The 21467-nt window shown below is 39.7% G+C and overlaps 1 protein-coding gene across 8 annotated transcripts in view; it reads left to right on the top strand.

Annotated features, from left to right (window-relative positions):
- The window catches only part of dcp1b (decapping mRNA 1B), an 88862-nt gene that overhangs the window by 39487 nt on the left and 27908 nt on the right, over positions 1 to 21467 (top strand). For all 8 annotated transcript variants that reach the window (XM_048607566.1, XM_048607567.1, XM_048607569.1 and 5 more), the window contains one exon: positions 19756 to 19822. In XM_048607566.1, coding sequence (XP_048463523.1) covers positions 19756 to 19822 — 67 coding nt within the window. The remainder of the gene's footprint in view (positions 1 to 19755; positions 19823 to 21467) is intronic.

Here is a 21467-nt window from a genome sequence, read left to right as displayed (position 1 = left end):
TTCGATATATTTATATATTCTCGCATTACAATAGCCACATGCCATGTTAATCTCATCATAATTTAATAAATTAAAGACACTAGCGAATGCCATTGATCTAAACTCTCACTGTGATCTAGTCTGATTGTTAGAACTCTTGTTGTCTTGTGACTGCTCGAAGTAATCATCTAGCATTATCTCATCACAGTGGCCAGGTTGATCTTATAGCTGACTGTTATTTGGTCTTTTGACTTTCTGTTCCTTCCTGTGTGTATGCTAATGTAACTAACTCCTATACTGCAAATAACCTTTGGTCTCAACTGCTGACTGTTCCCTTTGTCTTGGCGCTGGGCCAAATTGCTTGAGTTTGCAATACTGAATACCTTTGTCTGGAAACATCCTACTTTCTACAGAAGTGGCACTGCTAAGCTTATTTCTTACCAACATGTTTATTTCACTGTGCTGTACTGGATATAATCCTGTTTTCCCATGATTCTCTCCTTCAGGCTGAAACCCGGAGCAGGGTACAGAGTTGGATGATCAACAATGATTGTGTTGAACAGCTGAGCAGACTCAAAAAGGGCAGAATGAACTATTCCTGGTTCTATTTACTATATTTTCTATCATTAATCTCCAGATTGTTCCTAGTGCCGCATGCAAGTGAGAACAGAAATAGAACAATAAGGCAGATGAATGTTTGTCTAGAAAGAGGGTGCAGGAGGGAAGACTTGATTTTTGTGGGACAGTCTGGCACTGGCTCTGAGGAAGATTGCACTTGTATAAGCCAGATGGGTCATACAGAGCTGGGACTGGGTTCGTTGTGGGTGTCGTGATGCTGCTGGGATGTGGGAACCAAGAGAGCATGTTAAAGAAGAATATCAGGGTGCACACAGCATTTGGAGAGACAGATAACACAAATTCATAGATGAAATAGGAGCAAGGGAGGAAGTAATGGAGCCTAAATTAGGTTACTGTGCACGAGATATGGTTAATAAGGTTGTGGAATTACAGATTCAGATTGCAAGATGTAGTGATAATAACAGATTTGGCTCAAGGAGAAGAACTGGATGTTCGGTAGTCAAAAGATAAAAAAGGAAGGGAAGGAGGAGGAGTGGGACTCACATCTAAGTAGAACAATGCAGTGCTAGAAAAAGAGTATGTCCCAGCAGGTTTAAGTACAAAATCAATTTTTCTAGAGTTTAGGAATATAAAAGGTGCAGTTACATTGCTTGATGTAATCTATAGACCACCAATTAGTTGGAAGGATGTAGATGAACACATCAGCAATGAAATTATTTGGATTATAGAGTAACTACAATAGAGGACTTTCTTTCCACAATAGACTGGGATACTGATCGTGTAAGGGGCAGTAAGGAGCAAGTATTTCAAGATTTTGTTCAGTAGATTTGCCTACAGCATTGTATCCAGTCCAGCAAGAAAAGATGTGCTTTTGGACCAAATTCTTCATACTGAGGTGGATCAAGTAGATTAAGTGACTGCAAGGAAGCATTTAGGGGATTTTGATAATTGGATCATTAGGTTTAAGAAGATGGCGAAGAATGACAATGGCCAATCTAGACTAAGAAAACTAGTAAGTAGAGAGCTGACTGCATTAGGACAAGATTGGAGTTGGGCTGGGTGGACTAGAATGAAAGGTGAGAAATGCTGTAACTGAGCAATAAGCTACCTTCAAAGAAGAGATGGTTCAGGTACAGTCAAGGCATATTTCCTCAAAAGGAAAGGTAGGACAAAAAAATCCAGAGCTCCCTGAATGAGAAAGCAGTTAGAAATTAATATTAAGAAGATAGTGTGCTTATGACCAGTGTCATAGAAAATACAATTGATAACAAAGAAGAAAACAAAAGGTTCAGAAGTGATGGGAAAAATCATATTGGAGAAGCAAAGAAGAATTATCAGAAAAGAGTGGCAGCCATAAAGGGGAATTCAAAAGTCTTGAATAAGCACAAAGATAGTAAAGAATGGTAAATGGAGAAATTGGGCAAATTGAGGACTAGAAAAGAATTTGTATGTGGAGGCAGGGCATGGCAGAGGTATTAACTGGATACTTTGAATCTGTCCTTACCAAGGAGGTAGTGATCTAAACAGCGAGGTCCTTTCCATGTAATAGAGCTGGAACCATTTCTAATCCACTCCATTCAATTTCACTCTGTCTCTGACTACTTGCCAAAGTATTTTTCTTGCATGCTCCTCTCGATGCAAGGTTAAATTTTGGTAAATGAGATTATTTTCATATTGATGTTATAAATGTTCAGTATTCAAAATATGTGGGAGTGCTTTCAATATGAAATGTTTTTCCATTGGTCATCTATTTTTTTGACATATTAATGTAGTTAGAATAAATCTAGAAGTGCTACCTTGGTAGAGACAGAAAACTTAATACTTTTTGTTCGTGCTTTCCTCCAGTGGAAAACTTTCTTTTGTCAGGCAACAAAATTAATTGGCAAACAAGTGAATTTAAAAGGTAAAAATAAATAAAACTTGTATGAACAATTGGAACGGATGTGCCGAGTCCATATATTGCATTTTTTTCAAAACTGCTCAGAATAAAATGGATGGTACTACTCCAATGACCACACTCCAATTGAAAATTCTCAATTCAGGGGCATAATTATCTGTTCAGTATCTTGATACCTAGATAATTCTTGTTATTCATGATGAGGTTCAATAACTATGACATCCAATACTGAATTGCCTGGCCTGAATGTTCATGTGCAAGTAATTGAGCAAAAAGTACTTTTTAGTTGTTTTGTTCAAATACTGAAACAGTCAGAATCCATCTGCAGCAAGACATGGACAACATTCAGGCTTGAGCTGATAAGTGGACAAGAGCCATCTCCAACAGCAGAAAATCCAACCATTGATGTTCAGCATTAAGTGGCATTATTTCACCTAATATCCTTACATTTACCAGAAACTGATCAATATTAGTACTTTGGCTACAGTAGCAGTTCAAGGGCTGGGAATTTTGCAGCTAGTAACTTTCCTCCTGACTCTCTAGATGCTGTCTGCCATCAATGAGGTGTAGGTCAGGGAAGAGATGGAATACTTCCAATTAAAGACATTATGAGGTGTCGCGGAAATGTATTTACCCAAGGACTTCTACCTTTGGATGCTTTCATGTATGAAAATGTATATGGCTATGAGCAGTAGATAGGATAGTAAATTTTCCCTGCGAAGAGCCAACTCGAGGCTGAACAACACTAATTCTGACAATGCACTAAAGCATCTGAATTTTAGAACTACTAGATTAGCTTATTCTAGATTAATATAAATGATCTGGAAGTAGACTTAGTGGTTTAAGACAGCTCTCCGGTAGAAGTTTCTTCTTAGCACTCCTGACATGTAGACTAATCAGTTAAGATGGTGACTACATTACACGACTTCGTCACTTCCTGTGATGACTAGTTGCATAATCAGACATTTAAATGAATATACTTTACCTGTTATCAAGCACACTATCATAACAAGAACCTTCAACCAATTATTTTAACCCTGCATTAAAATTGCTAACTGTATTAAATGAGAGAGTGTTATAATAATTGAAATTGGGAATGGAATGATCAACTCTGATAATCCAAATGACAGCCATATGTTTGTGCATACCTTTTTCCAGTCTCTGATCACATTGCTGTTTGTATAGTGTTGGTTCTTTATTTCCTTTCCTAAGTTGTCTGTCTGCATTAGTAGACTACATCTGTAAAATGTCATTGTAAAATTGCATTTTTTAAAGCATATTTTGGACCTATCCATAATTCAGACTAGTGCAGATACTAATTAAAAATTGGAGTTGCATCCTTATGAAGGCTTCATCCCTTTCAGATTATAAATAGATTTTTAAAAATACTGTTAAGAATGAGACTAGATATGTGTCTCCTGTCTGCAGTCTACTCAAGCCTTTTATAGTCAAAGGAAGCTTTGACTGTGTCTGGGTTGCATATAGATCTGTCTTGTGGCTGTCTGTGAAGAGTGTTCTGCCAACACTGTGTTCTAGCAAACTTTAAGATAAGATAAAAGAGTTTGGTGTGAATGTGAAGCAATTCCATGCGTTAAAACAAGTTGCTGGAAAGCTTTTGGACCTTACTGATTTACCAGGATCAAAATCTGAAAGTCTGCCCAGTTCTGAGGAAAGGTCACTGGACCCGAAACATTAACTCTGATCTCTCTTCACAGATGCTGCCAGACTTGCTGAGCTTTTCCAGCAACTTCTGTTTTTGTTCCTGATTTACAGCACCTGCAGTTCTTTCGGTTTTTATTTAGCATCTAAAAGACTTCAGTTCAGTTTTTGGTTTATATGTTAAACATATTCAAAATATTTCTGGTGAAATAGAGACCTTCTTCACAATTGCTTCCTATCTAGCTGGTTTTCAACTCCTGTACTCCACAATATTCAATATCTTTTGAAGTAATCTAGTTTCATCAACCATTGGGATGATTTTATCTTAAGAATGTAAAGCTGAGTTATAAATGGGGTGGATCCTTCACAGGCCCCAAATGATATGGGCCCTGTCAGTGTTGGGCACAAGAAGTCACATTTTCTAATTATGTTCCAGATATTGAAATAGGATTCTTGCTGGTGAGCAGCAAGAGACCGATTTATCATCGATTATTGCTGTTCTCACGCTGATTATCACTTAAAATTGCCTCATTACATGCATGTTCCTATTCTACCACCTGTTGGATAGAAACTAGACACTGAGAATTCTCAATGTGAAAGTCAGAGCAGGAGGGAAATGGCTCCGGCTCCCACTAGCCACTTCCTCCGCGAAGCCTCCACGTTGGATACCTGGCACCAACCTCTCAAGGTGCACCTTCATTGGCAGCAGCTGTACATCTGTTGGCACTGACATCCTTTCCAAACATGGTACATCTCCAGTCTACTTGAAGTATGCTTCTGTCCGATGATGCTACACTTGGCAAACAACATTTGTTAGAATGTTGCTGCAAGGGGCATTTTGTGTGAAGGAACTGGCACCCAGTTCATGGATCGGACAAGGTTAAATCTCTGGGCTGCATGCTTACTGTCTTAGCATACAATCATCTAGTGCTTACTTGGATGCTCAAGAGTAGATCCAAGCTTTGATCCCTGCCTTGTCTTGCCTAATGAGCATTTTGATGTCTAGCTGCACTTAATGACTCACCAGCCTTGACTTGCAGTTTAATGCAAACAATGCCAGGGTGGCTTATGCTGGTCAGCAGTTATCAATCAAGGGAACGGACGTGTTGCTGAGTAACAAAATGCTCCCTTGGTTTTACATCTGGGCCATCTGCAAGACATGTATTTGCCAATTATACCTTGTGCTGCAAGTGTATGGATATGATTCAAAGTCTAAGTGTGGTGTCCTCAAAGTCCAGGGAGATGTCTTTGATCAGGGGGTCCCAGCACAGTAGGTCATGGGTAGCCTCCAATATTGGTTCAGGGCTTGAGTTTGGCCAGTTGGTTGGTCGGAGCAGTCATGCTTAGGTATTTGTACCTGTAAGGCCCAGGACCTGAGAGTCCAGGGCAACCATTCCAATCGAGGAGCAGTACAGATATTGGTGAGGGGTCTGATTATTATTTAAAAATGGCTGTGATCACGCCTGGAGTGGGCAGGATGTGTTTTGTTCTGTGAGGGAGTGGCTTTTGAGCTCAAGCAATGTGAGGCCCTTCAACAGCAATAGCCAGACATCACTGAAGCTGGAATATACATACAAGCACTACATGTTTTGTGAACCTTGGGTATGAGCTTACTATGTGCTGTCTAAATTTTTGCCCCATGCACTTCTGACCACATTCATTCAAATAACAAATTTATTCCACTAATGCTTGTAATGCAGTAGCAATTTTGTCTTTTCAGGAAAAATGGAACATAGTTGTTCAAGTAACAGTCACATGCAATTTACCCATTGTCTGCACATGGTGTAAGAGCTACTCACACTTCACACCTTTGACTATGGAGCATCAAGTAATGCTATGGATGGGTGGGCTCTGTAACTATAGTGTTGTAGTTACAGATGGAGAGACTTGTGCATACACAGATGATGGTGAAAAGAGAACATTTATTTACAATGAGGTGTCTCCCATGCCACCTATTTGTTTTCTTTCTTTCCATCTTACTACATCTGTGTGTTCCTGGATCCGCAGCTGAGGTGGAAGGAGCCTGTGCTGAAGTCCGTTTACCTTGTTGGTGTGGTCAGGTGGTCATGTGTGCATTTTGTCTAGATATGTTATGTGCTTGCTGCTTAGCTTGAGGGCCCACAGGGCTGAAAGTGGCAGGTAGAGTCGCAGTGGAATGACCAGTCACCTCTGGAGTTTTTTGAAAGGATTCATCTAGGGAGCATTTTTCAAGTGGTGGTGGTGCGCCTCGAGGACATGCCTGGACCTGGGTAGCTAACTGTGGCGGCGTGCCAGGGACTCAGGACACTTGAGTGCTCACAGACTGAGGGGTGGACTTTGTAGCTTAGCTCTTCTGACGGGGAGGACTCGTGGATAGAGGCGGGGCACTCATCTGGATGTTTTCTTTTGGTTGTTTCATTTTATTTTACTTCTGTTTTCAATCCTGTCTTTGGTGTATTAAGATGGCACCAGAGAATGGTGACTTTATACGCTTTTCACTGTACTCCTGTCTTCCTGTACTTAGTATCGTTTGATCCCCTTTCACCTTGCTGTTGGTAATGAGCAGCAATGGCCAGAATGATGCAATGAAGATCTGTGCACATATCCAGTGGACTCTGAGACTGCTGGACCTGCTGTCCATTGCAGGCATCAACTTGTCCATGGAGGCAGCCAGATACTTGCATGGCTGAGTCAGCAGTCCCACCCCATTATTACACTCCTAAAGGCTTTGTATTAGGTTGCCCAGTACCCCTGATAAACCCACCTGCTGTCCTATGTCAGCTTGAAGTCCCTGATTGCTGACATCATGGGGTCTTCTGCTGGGACCAAGTAGGTGCTTGGTCTCCACAGTCCGAGTCTCAGATCACTGGCACATTTCTTCCTTGGTCATTTTGTGGAGATATGGCAGTGTAGTATTCTTGCTCTGATCTTTTTGAAAAATCCACTGAGGTGTCAGTATCTGAGCTAGTGGAAGAGTGCAGGCGGCAGCCTTGCTGGTGCTTCCTCAGAGGTATCAATGCTTTCTTACTCCAAGCTGGAAGAGTCTGTGTCTTGCGAGGTGGTCTTGTGACAGTGGATACCATAGACATTCCGGTGGTGCCTGCAGGGCTTTGAATATGTAGAAGTTGTGGCATATTAACATCAAATGCATAGTGGTGATAATTTGAGAGAAACATAACAATTAGTAATGATTCTTAATTAATTCTTGGGACATGGAGGTTTCTGTTTTGCTGCAGGAGAAGTCTCAGTCTGCACCAGTAGTACCAAGAACCCCTCCTTATAGGGCATGAGAAGTCAGAATATCTGACACCCCATTGTTATGTATGCAGTTAGATGTTTGTTGCCCCTTTTTAAGTGGGGGTCAGGTGACTCCGGTGGGAGCTAGAAGGGCAGTCCAGGACCTGTCAAGCTGAAAGGAGGCAACAAAGTATTCCCTGTTCTAGTTTACCCTGCATCTACCTCCTATTCTTTTTCTGGTTTTAGTGAACCACGAACAGAACACCCAAGACTCATCCTGGCACTTTTCACCTTGCTTCGGGCCACTTTCTCCTATAATAAGACCAAGAACATAGGTGACATAACTGTTAGTCCTGGTGCAGGTGGCGAAATGTGGCACAGAGGTCTTGCAGGATCAGTGGGAGTAAGGGACGAGTTTGGGGTGGGCAAGGGTGAATTAGAGAAGCTATTGCAAGCAATAGCGAGAGTAGTAGAACATGAGCCTTGGTGGAAGGTGGGTGTAGTAGCAGACAGAGTGAAGATGGTGGTATTTACTCTTCACAAGTGGGGAAAGTGATTATCGTGCTTCCTATACGGCTGAGCATTCCTCCTGACTGTGGTAACCTTGAACCAGATTGGCAAGATCTGGTGTCATGGCCTGCATTGCTGGTATTAGGGAAATAGGATGGCCTTGCTCTGCAGTTCCTCATCCACCAGAATTTCCAGGTTCTTGTTAGTAAAGTAGGACACCAAATTCCCCTTGTCATGCAAATTTCTGCAAGCATGTAGGACAGCACGAGATTGCCAGCACTTTACCTGGTGTGTAACAGTCTCAAATATGGTGCTTGTATATCCCAGTTGCGGTCAGTACTTCTGGCTACAGCGAGTGGGAGATTCGGGTTAGCATCAGATGAGAGGAGCACCATAGGAATCTCTTAGGAGCTAACGAGATGGATTTTGGACAGTAGCTTGAGAAATCTCCCTGAGCCTCGTGGAGAGAAACCCTCCGTGAAACTCGATGGAACTGCTACTTGATCGAAATGCAGTAAGGTAAAGCCCATAGTATAATCTCGTTTCAGGGTAGTTGATTTAATTGGATTAAACTCGTTGAATGAAAAGAACCTCTACCTCAAGACTATTTTAGTAATTCAGAGATTGAAAGTTGATTTTAATTTTTTTTTCATTTAATTTAAGTGACCTGTAAAATACATGTTAAATCAATTTTAGGTTTAAGAGGTTTCCCTCCTATAGCTACAATCATTGCAGTAAATCAAGTTGCCAAAGAAAAAGGTTGCATTGAAGTAAAATGCCCTGTTTGTGCTTTGTGAATTGTAGATACCATAAGGTTGAATTCTTTTTATGTTACATTTTTCCTTTTATTCCTGACATTTCTATGGTAGGTATTGTTGCAGAAATGTGCCACATGGAGAGTTTTAAAATAGAACTACTTTCAAATGAATGATAATTGGAAGACTTTGGGTTTTCTTAATGTTATTTACAGTCTCGAATTTTTAAAGCTACAACAATATTTAGGGCCAACTCTAAGGTTCCACAAAACAGGGAGGCGTGGACCTGAGAGGCATTCAAATTTTAGACTGAGCATGCCTAACTTCCTACAATGTGAAAATGAATCTTTTTTTTTAAAAAAATCTCTATATTTGCTCATTTTTCTTCTGGATAGTATCAGTTATGTCTTAGAAATTGAGAATATACTCTGGACTTCTCCCTGTTCAATGGATAAGTCCTGTTCCCCACGAAGCCGTGGGTGCTGATACCTGTCCAGTATCTAAATAATTCATAGCGATCATGCAGTCAAAAATGTATTTCTGTCACCATATTTTGGCATGCTCATTATATCATTTTGTCCTTCCTCAAGTGGTTGTCATTTGATTGCTTTAGTGGGGCCACTTATTTCTCACATTACAACAGTGTCTACATTTTCAAAAGGTAGTAAATTGGCTATATCATGCTTTTCATGATTGAAGGATCTTCCAAAGCATTCCGAAAATGCATTTTTAAAAAATACCCTGTGTACTAAGACAAAGGCTAAGAACTAGATGCATCCGGATTAGAAATAGTTCTAATGTTTTGGATGTGAACATTGCTGACAATGCTATTATTTGTTCTTCATTCCTAATTGCCCTTTGGAAGGTGGTGGTGAAGTCCAAAAAGAGTACATAAGCAGTGTTGTGCCTACACTGTGTTGAGGAAGGGAGTTTGAATATTTTGACTCACTAACTGTGAAGGAATGGGGATACGTTTCCAAGTCAGGGTGGTGTGTGGCTTGGAGGAGAATTTGTTGGTGGGATTTCCCATGCATCTGCTGCTCTTGTCTGACTAGGTGGTAGATATTGTGCATTTAGAAGGTGTTATTGAAGGAACCTTGACAAATTTCTGCAGGGAATCTGGTAAATGGTATACACTGTAGGAGCGCAGAGTAAATGTTTTGAAGGTGATGCATGATCAAGCAAGTTTCATTCTCTTGGATGGTTTTGAACTTCTTCTGTGTTAGAACTGCACTCATTCAGGCATATGGAGAATCTTTCATAATGCTCCTGATGTGAGTTTGTTCATGGTGGGTAGGCTTTATGGAGTCAGGACTTGTTACTTCCCTTAGATCATGGAATAGCAGCGAGCACAGGCCCCTTAGACTTTGACCTTCATTTCACTTTTTGACATCAAGCTTTTATTACGTGTCACTACAGTTGTAGTCAATTATTATTACTACTACTACAAGGTAATGGAGTGGCCACAAATTGAGAAAACATTACCCAGGGTGACCTATAAATTGCAAATAGTGGAAAGGTGCTTTGTATTCATGCGCTCTTCTACAAGTTGCTGCCATTTTTCATCTGAGGGTGAGGTAGCTTACTGTATTGTAACTACATCTGACTGAGATGCCTATGGTTCCTATCATCTTGGAGGTGTCCATGGTGTTTTCTCCAAAGGCAGTTGCACCTGCAACATAATTCCAGACAGGCAATTCCAGCCGGTTCTGCCCCAATGACTTTTTGGTCATCAGAATAACTGAATCAATGCTATGGATCAGATGTTTGGATAATCAACTTATTTGGGCATGTTACGATATATTCTGTGGCACATTGGACTTGAACTGGGATTTCCTAACTCGAATGTAGGGCACTACCACTACACCAGAAGATCCTTGCAACATGATTTTTTTATTTATTGTGTTTTAAGCCAATTGAACAATTTTTTGAGCCCAAAAAAACCAACAAAATCTGATGTTCTAACAACTGAGCTAACCTGGTTACTGTTAAATGAGGTTGCTAATTGTCAAGGTGCAGATGTCCAGCTTATCCAACTCAAAGGACAATGGTGAAGGTGGTAGTTACAACAGTAGTAGTTGTGGAATTAGCATTTGCAAGATAATAAAGAAGTCAATAATTAAACAGACCTCTGCTGATGGCCAGACGTCACTCATTTAATTTACTTTTGTTACTGAACCCATACTGAGGAGAAGTACAAGTTGAAATTTCACAGGGTGCCGAATTTGCATTATTATTATTATTGAGGAAAACTGGTCTTTTTGTTTATAAAACCAGGTCCATTTGTGTTCTTTGAACAGTATAGAATAAGATGTGAGCACCAGCTGATGTGAATGGCATCCATAGTAATGAACATTAGTGAGGACAGTTTGCAGTAGGTGAATTTGATTCCTGCATAATGCTCACATGGAACATTTATTGTGCAAATATAGCATTTACTTCTTCATTGAAGGCCAGAACAAGCAGACAAGTGGCAGATGGAACTTAATAGAGACTGTGATTACAGTACTTGTTTTTCAGATGGGATGAAGATCGGGTTGAACTGAACTGTCATTTTCTGCTGTCAGAATATTGCCACATGCTGCTAGTGTTTATTTTTGATTAGTAGCCATCTAGTCAAAGTCTAGATGGTGGGCACAAGGTTCTAGAGGGTGGTCACAGCTGCTAGAACTGGATTTTAGTGACAGGAATGGATATCTCCAGATGGGGAGGGAGAACAGACAAAGGTGATAAATAGATTCAATCTATTGAAGAACAATATATTGAAGAAATCTATATAATGGTCTTCAATTTGGTAACTTTATGAGAATTTAAGGTTGTGGCTTAGTGGTAGCTCCCTTGCTTCGGAGTCAAAGATTGTGGCTCGAGTCCTACATAGAGATTTGAGCCTACAAGTTAGCAGCTCAATGCAGTATTGAGGAAATGTTGTGTGTGCAGTCTTTTGGTGAGACTGTAAATTGAGGCCCCAACTCCCTATGTATTTGCAAACAAGTTCTCATAGTTCTATTTGAATTAGAGCTTCAAAGTTCTTGTGTCTTTGTCATTTATTTAAACTTAATTCAAAGCCTAAATACAGATAATCTAATCATGTAATCTTTTGCTGTATAGCTGCATATTTCTTGCATTATAGTGACTACATTTCAAAGGTAATTAATTCGCTGTAGGTTGCTTTGCAACACTGAGGTTTTGGTGCTGACATGTAAATGTTTTAATTGTACTGATAAATTTTTGTTCTCATTCTAAATTACTTTAAAATAAATGCATGCATAAAATGAAGCTGCTACGTATAGTTGCAAGTGATTCATTTCTTAAACAAATTTTATCTACATGGCGTAGAATCCCTACAGTTTGGAAGCAGGCCCTTCGGCCCAACAAGTCCACACCGACCCTTGGAGCATCCCACCCAGACCCATCCCCCTATAACGCACACACCCCTGAACACTATGGGCAATTTAGCATGACCAATCCACCTAGCCTGCACACCTTTGGACTGTGGGAGGAAACTGGAGCACCCAGAGGAAACCCACGCAGACACGGCGAGAATGTGCAGACTCCGCACAGACAGTTGCCCGAGGCTGGAATCGAACCCGGGTCCCTGGCGCTGTGAGGCTGCAGTGCCAACCACTGATCCACCGTGCCACCCCACATGTTAAACAAAGACTGTGAAGAATTTTAGAAGTACGATTTAAATAACCTGATGAATTTCTGTTACAGTGCATTATGAAATTAATGTTTTGCTTGCAGCATAAAAAATTGTGACCTCTGTTGAATAGCAAATAAAAACCGAAAGAACTGCAGATGGCTGTAAATCAAGAACAAAAACAGTTCTGAGGAAGGGTCACCGGACCCGAAACATTAATTCTGATTATTTTTCTTCTCAGATGCTGCCAGACCTGCTGAGCTTTTCCAGCAACTTCTGTTTGTGCCTGTTAAATAGTAGTTTGCTAAACAAATTTTTATGTTGCTTTGCAATAATGTATCAGGTATTCAAAGACTTGTTTTGTTTTTATCAGGAAATTGAGATAAATTTGGTATGTTTATAGCTTTCCACTACCTGAGGAAAAACACAAACTGCCAAGATTACTGTAAATTTTGTAGTATTTTGGCAAATATAGTTTTTTGCATGTAGTTTATTCTTTTAATTTTGAACATTACTTTTATATTTGCAAAATTATTGCATCTGTGATATCTCTCTGTTATTGACAACAGAAATTAAGACCAGGAAATATTAGTATTTAGGTATTTGTAAAGGTTGGTAATATAAATTTGATCACTGATGGGAGAGAAATGCAATTAAGACATCACCTTCTAATTTTGGATCCAAATCTAAAATGCAGTTTTTAAAACAACTTTTTTAAAATATTGTTTTAAATTGTTATCGTTTACGTGGGCAAAGACATGAGAAAATCCTACCTCCAGGACAAGTGTAGAAGCAATTCAGCTGTGTCTCCTTCACAATTATGCCTTTGTACTTGATATCCATTGCTTGTGTTGGTTGTTTGGACAACTGTATGGAGGCTTTCTGATGAAGGACTGATGGAAGCATTTTACCTTCCATGGCAATAACGCTATGTTCTTTAAAAATACTTTTTTTTTTGCTGAATTATCTGAAATCAATCTCTGAAAGTATGAGTTATTTCTTCGAAGTTCAGTCCATTGAAGCACAGATGAGGTGAGAATGCTTATTGTTTCTGTGTTACATTCAAAAGTGAGAGATGAAGGAGGACGGTGACTTTATATGTTGACGTTCTCCACTCTAAGGAGTTAAATTGTGGCATGCATCTCTGCATCAGTGCTGACGTTTTGATATGGGGCCTTCATCTTATTAAGAGGAAACAAAGATAAAAAGCTTCAGCAATGCTCGAATTACAAGTCAGTTAAGATTATAAAATTCTCCCAAGAAGTTGTCATGATCTTGTAATGAACTTTCAAAACATTCTCTGCATTTTTAACCCAGCTGTGTGGGAGCAGGTAGGGAGAGAGAAAAGAGAAAAGAAATGCACATTATTTGAAGCAAGTAATGATTGATACATCTTCTCGAGCCTCATAAAACAAAAATTACTAAAGCATTTTTCATACTGAGGGAAGTATGTGAAAATTAGATATCAAATCAGTATTGTGTGTAGTATTGGTATATGTTTATAGACCATGTTTTAAACTGTGTTCATTTTAACAGAATAGTGCAAAGTGTTCTTTGTGTTCTGTTTGGGTTAATACCATAAATCATTTATTTGTTATAGCCAGATGAAATTGAGATTTTTTTTCTTTAAATGTCATGGCAGTCAGGCTCATTAATTGCTCTCACATTGGCATCATAAGCTTGTGGGTATTTGGGGTTTGACGTTCAACTGCTCATCACAAGATCATGATTGATTGCTATTGACCAGTTAAGATTATAAAATTTTATAATCACCAGTAAGAAGGAACTTCAGCACCTACACTGACATGCAGTGGTATTGCCATCACTGAGCCAGCAGCATCAACATCTTAATTAGAAACTGACTTGGACCAGCCACCCGCACAATGACCACTGGAAATCAGAAGCTGGATATTCTGTCAGAAATCACATGACACCAGGTTATAGTCCAACAGGTTTATTTGAAATCACAAGCTTTTGGAGTGTAGCCACTTCGACAGATGAAGTGACAGAGAAGTACATAACACAGAATTTACGGGCAGAGAGATCAAAAGATCATACAAATGGTTGGGTGGAGTGTTGAATAATAAGTCTCTGCAGGTAATTGCAAGTGTTACACGGTGTGAGTGAAGTGTCAGCAGCTGCATAACGAGCAAAGGGATTACCTATAATCCGATTAAATGAGGCAGAGAGATAATAACAAAAAATTAAAAATAAAGTGGTGCTGGTGACAAACCAAGTCATTGGAATAACATGACAGGTATAAGAGCCACACGCCAAGGGTCTAACCAAAGTAATAAGTCATCCAAAACTGTATAAACTAATTGAGAGATCATAACAATTTATCCAGGTGATGGTGTCAAAACAGGAAGATATTACAGATACAGAACAGTGTGCTGGGAGTCCATTGTAGCATGACATAAATCCAAGATCATGTTTAAGTCTGCCTTCATGGGTACGGAAGTTGACTATTGGTTTCTGCTTGGCAATTCTGTATTGTTGTGTATCTTGAAGGCCGCCTTGGAGGACACCTTACCTGAAGATCAGAAGCTGAATGTCCTTGACAGCTGAAGTGCTTCCCAACTGGGAGGGAACACTCCTGTCTGGTGATTGTTGTACGGTGTCCATTCATCCATTGTTGTAGCATCTGCATGGTCTCGCCAGTATACCGTGCCTTGGGTCATCCTTGCTTGCAGCGAACGAGATAGACAACATTGACCGAGTCACATGAGCATCTGCCGTGTGCATGGTGGGTGGTGTTCCACGTGTGATGGTAGTATCCATGTTGATGATCTGACATGTCATACAGAGATTGCCGTGGCAGGCTTGTGTGGTGTTGTGGTTGATGTTGTCCTGAAGGCTGGGTGGTTTGCTGCGAACAATGGTCTATTTAAGATTTGGTGGTTGTTTGGAGGTGTAGGGATAATCTTGGTGAGATGCTTGTTGTCATTGATGACATGTTGAAGGCTGCAAAGAACTTTGTGTAGTCTTTGTGCTCTGGGGAAGTACTGGACAATGAAGGGTACTGTTATCAGTCATGTCCTGTCTGTCTTCTGAGGAGGTCGTTTGTGGTTTTTTTGCTGTGGCACGTTGAAACTGGCGATGGATGAGTTGAGCATCGTATCCTATTATGAGGGCATCTTTGAAACACTTGAGTGTCTGCCGCATTCCTCCTCATCTGAGCAGATCTTGTGTATTACTTTGCTTTGACCCTTAGCATGCAATTCTTATATCTATCGTGTTATTTCAGTCAGTTGGTTTGTCTCCAGCACCACCTTTTATTTTTAATTTTTTGTAATTATCTCTCTACCTCAATTAATTGGATTATAGGTCATCCCTTTGCTTGCTGTTCAGCTGTTGACATTTTACTGACACATCTAACACATTTGATCACCTGCAGAGACTTATTATTCGTCACCCCAATCACATCAGTTGTATGTTTTTTTTTGATCTCTCTGCCCATAAATTGTGTTCTGTGTGCTATTCTCTCACTTCACCTGACGAAGGGGCTACACTCTGAAGGCTTGTGATTTCAAATAAACCTGTTGGACTGTAACCTGGTGTCATGTGACTTCTGACTTTGTTCACCCCAGTCCAACACTGGCACCTCCACATCATGGATATTCTTTGAATGTTTGCTTCCCGATGCCTCCAACCTCCACTACTGACAGAGGTGTCACAGAATACTTTGCTTGCTTGGATGGGTTCAGCTGTCAGAACACGTTGGTGAACTGAACAAGCACTTCAGCCATTGTTCTACGTTGCCTGAGAAGCCAGGACTGCAATGTGTACCACCTACAAGATTCTCTGCATCAGCTCACCAATGATTCTTCCTTTTACCGGAGTTAAGGTCTGGGACAGAACAGCCGTGATCTTGTTGTTTAGCAGGACAGGCTTTAGTGACTAAATGGACTATTTTTAGTTCCTGTTTCTTACATTTTTGTTACCTCCCAAACTTACGACCTTCATACAGAAGGTAAGATAAGCAGCTGCATGGAAACATCTTAATTGATGCATCATTCCTGACTTTCAGGTATATTACCATCACAATTACACATTTTATTGTAACTGTCATGCTGTTGATTTACATCTGCAATTAGTTTTACAATCTTAGAATGTACAATTTTGTTTATCAGTTAATTGTTTTTCCTTTTGAATTTTTTAAGTAGATAAGAAAGGGTTTGCATTTTCTTAACCACCTGACCTTGCAAGGCACTTTACAGTGCAGTTAAGTACTTTCTGAAATCCTAGTCACTGTTGTAAAATAAGAAACATGGCAGCCAATTTATGCACTGCCAGCTGCCACAAACAATGTGAAAGTGAGCAGGTAATTTTTTAATGATGCTGATTGACGCACCAATATTGGTCAAGGATAACTTGCCTGCTGTTCTTCAAAATAGTGTCATGTGACCTTGTACTTTTACCTGAAAGGGTAGATGGAGCCTAAGTTTAGCATTTCATGCCAAAGATGGCAGCTCCAGTAGTACAGCTCCCTCAGTACTGCACTTAAGTAACAACCTTGGTAATTTTTGTGTGCTTGCTTTCTGAAGTGTGATCTTGAAAATCAGAGGGATGAGTGATTATGAACTGAACCACAGTTGACAAACACATTTGTCCGCCTCGAGTGGGATGGTGGCCCTGCTGTCTCCTTGCCTCCCTTTGATTAATCCAGGGTGAGAAGCCATGTGGATGCCGCCTTTTCTGGATGCCTGTAGAGGCCCTTAAGAGAGAAGGCATTGCATTCCAGCCAGCTAGACAGGGGACCTGTTGTTGGATTTGCTTGTGTCTAGCTGGGGTGTGGGGGGCTCTAATTCAAAGGCATTTTTGTCCCTGTTTTGGGAATGCTGAATAGGATGTTAATCCCTTCCCTTTTCCTCTGGCTTCTGTTCTTTCCCACCTCCCCAAACCACATGCCCTCCCCTCCTCATCCTTGTGACCCCCTCGTCTCTGTCCCCATCCCCATCCCTGTCCCCGTCCTCATCCTTGTCCCCTTCATTCTTTTCCCCCCCCCCCCCCCCCCCCCAACCTCCACCATTGCCCTACCCCCAAATTAGCAATCCATTCACCTTGCAATCGCTGTCAATTTAAGGTTCTGTATGAGTGCAGTGGTAAATTTTGCTGAATGGCCAAATGTGTTACTACTTGGTTGGGAGTTTTCTGGGATGGTGGAATGGCTTCCCTACTGGGGGAGTAGAGTAATTAAACATCCTGGCAGCAGTGTTCCCATTCCCAAATAAGGCTTTGATTCCATCAAGACTCTAGGAGATCGATCCAACAGAAGTGCTGCCTGTGGATGTCAGGCTTCCCTTAGTCAATTCCACCATATGTTTCTGGTTGTTGATTAGAATCTATTAAAAAATACACTATATTAAAAATATACTTGTTAAAATTATTTTGTTTTTTGTTAAGGTTATCTTTCTTGGTGTTCAACAATTTGATTCTGTAGCCTACTGTTAGCAATTGCACTAAGGAGAAAAATATTTTCACTTCCGTTGAAAATACTTTTTCCGATACCACCTCCATTCCAAATCATTTGTTTAGTCAATCCGTACAACTTTCTGCAAATATGCCTCCAGTGTAGCTCCTTTGCTAGCAGGCAGAAAGCATGCTCAAATCTCTCCCTATATTACTCAAACAAGCCTGTTGACACTTTAATTATCTCCTCTTCTGTGGAAAGTTTTGTCTATATCTCATGATTAGGATTCAATAGCTTGATGTGGTAAATTCTATAGAAACTACAGTAATACTTAAATATGCATTCTAAAATGTAGTGGGATTTGATAAATCAAATGGCACATTCTTCCCTGTGCTATTAATTTTTAGTTTTCTCTGAAACTAGTTGCAGTATCAAGTCATATGTGCAATCATGGAATGTGAAGATAATATGATTAATAATCTGTAGTAATATTTTATTTTCCTTGCAGAGAGAGATTAGGGGTGCATAAATGATGAAAGTTGTCAAAAATTGCCTTTATTCATGATAAAAGTGATATTGTACTGTGACTGGCACCAAAATATAGTGCAGTGGTAGTATTGGTGAATCATACACTGCCCAGTGGATGAATGTCTTTTCCACCTGGTGTGTCTTGTTTAAATTTAATGCAATATTCCTAAAATAGCATAAACAGAATGGTAAAGTGAGGTTGAAACAGAAGCACATGATCCAAACATAGATTTGCAGCTCATGATTGCTGTGTAATATTGACAATCTAATGACAATTATTAGTCAAAGCGATTCATTAAAATTTTATGATGTGGAGGTGCTGGTGTTAGACTGGAGTGAGCAAGGTCAGAAGTCACACGACATCAGGTTATAGTTCAACAGGTTTATTTAAAATCACAAGCTTTAGGAGTATTGCTCCTTCGTCAGGTGCCATGTGACTTCTGACATCAAAATTTTAATAAGGTTAGAATTAGTGGACTTTCTTGTAACTTCTGTGTCTTCATTATAAAGACAAAACTTATTGCCAGTTGAAGTCCAAATTGTGACTTGCGCAGTAGTTTTCAACAATTATGCTGCTCATAATCCAGTTTATAGGAACTATTTTGAAATGAAAATGTTTCGATGTACCATCTAGAATTAGGACTGATTTTGATGATGACAAAGAGCCAGATATGTGAAGCTGTAAAAATAGTTAAATACCATGCAGCCATTTTAAAAACAAGCTAATTAGTTTACAAAATTGAATGTTCTTCAAGATGGGTTAGATAGTAAACGCTCCACAGGAACTAATCAGGTAATCAATAATGAATATATCATGTCTATCTTTACGTTCCTACATGGTCCGAATCTATTTTCATGGATTGTCTCAACACACATAAATGCAACATGTAGACAGAGAGATTCTTAATGCCTGGATTTTTGCAAATGGTGTGGGTTTTTCCACTTTGAAGTAAACCTGTTAATGTTTTGTTGTTGAGATGTATGCATCGTTTGAATTATGGAGTATGTTAAATTCCATTTAAAAACTGAGTAACCTAGAGCAGATCCAGAACACCCTCTCCTACTTTGCTGTTTGCCTTTATTGCTTCAAAATATTTCTGCTTGTTATTAATGGTGGCATGCTGGTCTTTGTCAAGCGAATTCAGCAACAAACCAAAGAGGCTGTGGCACGGGGAGCAAATTTTTTGTGCGGGCTTTTTGACACACTACTCAGGTAAATCCCTGTGTAATCTCTAAATATTCATGCAATGTACAGTTGCTGATAGAACAGTGAGTTATATTTTATTTGCGAGCTGAATTGTATCTCCGTTTGAGTCCTGTACTTTTAACTAATATCGTACTGCCAGCTGGAAAAGATTATAAATTCTTTCCAGTCTGTTTACTATTTTTCATTAGGCAAAAGTTGAGATTTTTACCATGTGCTATGCCTGACTTTTTTTCTTACTGTAGGAAGTGCCATCTCTTCATGACCCCAAGATAGTATTTTTAGTATTATAATGTGAGTACTAGAGTGAGGAAATTAAAGAGGAAAATTGAGTTTCCATATTGTCATATGCCTGTTTTATATTTTTAATTTCAGTGTCAATCTATGGGATCTGGTTCTATGATGAGGTGGAATGTCAAAGAATTGCAGAGCTTATGAAGAAGTAAGTACTCCTCTTGCCCGCTGTCTCAATATAATGGAAGTAAGTCAGAGCCCTCTGTCACATCCTCAATTGGTAGGACCAAGAGGTGGCACTTAAATTTGGGCTTTCTGCTTTTACCCCATTCTGTTGAAGTCTACACATATTTCCTTATCCTGCCAATTCAAGAACTGAGCAGAGCAAACATGATAAGCATATTTAAATGTCACAGTTCATGATTGTTATAAAATTTGATAATTATACGTGAGGTTAACTGTGACTTAAACAATTCATTATTGGATCCTGATCAAAATGCTTGAATGTCTAGACACAGAATAATAAAAAAAAATTGAGATGCTTTTTTTTTAAACAATTGATGAGGTATGGCTTTTGAATAAAGTGTAAAAACAAATCTGTTTGCACTGTCATTCTAAAATTTGCATTTCAGTTTGCTACATTGATATTATTACTTAATGTTTCTATATGTGTTGAAGGCTTTTGCTGAGAATTTCATTTGAAGAGCAGTTTTAGTTTCCATGCGGGTTGTGACCTAATAGGCAGTCCATAAATTGATTTGACCTTAATTGACATCAATCAACAACTGTTTTTGAAAAGTCCTGACTAGTAGTGAGGCTAGGCCACTTCGTTTTATAAGTGCTGTCTTACAGTTAAACCAGGATCCTGTTGGCTTTTCTCAGGAGGATATAAAAGATTTTGTGGGCTTATTTTGAAAAAGAGCCACCAACGCTCGCTAACAATGTGTGCCATCTATAAGCTGCACTGGAGTAATTCACCAAGGCTCCTCAGACTGCACCTTCTAAATCCACTTCCATCTAGAAGGACAAAGGCAGTAGATACATGGGGACACCATCTGCAATTTTCCCTCTAAGCCGTTCACCATCCTGACTTGAAAATATATCACCATCCTTCAGCGTCACTGGCTGGAAATCCTGGAAACCCTTCTGTAAAGTCAGTGTTCACCACTACCTTTCTCAAGGGTATCTAGGGATGGACAATAAATGCTGGCCTAGTCAGCGATTCCTACATCCCAAGAATAAATTAAAAAAAATAGTTTTCCTTGGAAAAGCAGTCAATGTTTAATATCCAATCAACAGCGCAGGAACAGGTCATGTGAACATTATTCCTTTGCTTTTTCTTCAGTCTTTCAATTGTGCAAATTGGATGCTGCGTTTTCTATTTAATGAGTGTCCTTGAAAAGTATATCGTCAGTTCTAACGTGCTTTAGGAACCCTTCTGTGAAAGGTGCTAAATAAATGCAAGCTCTGAACATAAGATCACAGATGTCAATTATTTCTCATCAAGTATCACTTTTGAGCTTACTCTCGGCATGGATATTAAATTGCTCAGGAATCTGAGGTCCACTGCAATGCTAGGTACAGTTAGATCTTCAATCACATCAGTGATGATCTTTCTCCTAGTCTGTGCAGCTCACTAGCTCAATGAAAATTGGAACCACGATCTCACCATTCAAGATTGATCCTGCATCCCACGCATACCCAAAAATGAATACACTGAATTTCTAAATCAGTATTTTAGCAATCTTTAAGAAGTCTTTTGCAATATCTGGGCTTTACTGGTGAGGCCAGCATTTGTTACTTGTCCCCACTTGTCCCTGAGAAGGTAGTGGTGATCTACCACCTTGAACCTG

This window comes from Rhincodon typus, chromosome 18, assembly GCF_021869965.1.
Source record: "Rhincodon typus isolate 14 chromosome 18, sRhiTyp1.1, whole genome shotgun sequence".
NCBI lineage: Eukaryota > Metazoa > Chordata > Chondrichthyes > Orectolobiformes > Rhincodontidae > Rhincodon > Rhincodon typus.
The sequence above is the reverse complement of the archived record's forward strand: the minus strand, read 5'-3'. Positions and strand labels throughout refer to the sequence as shown.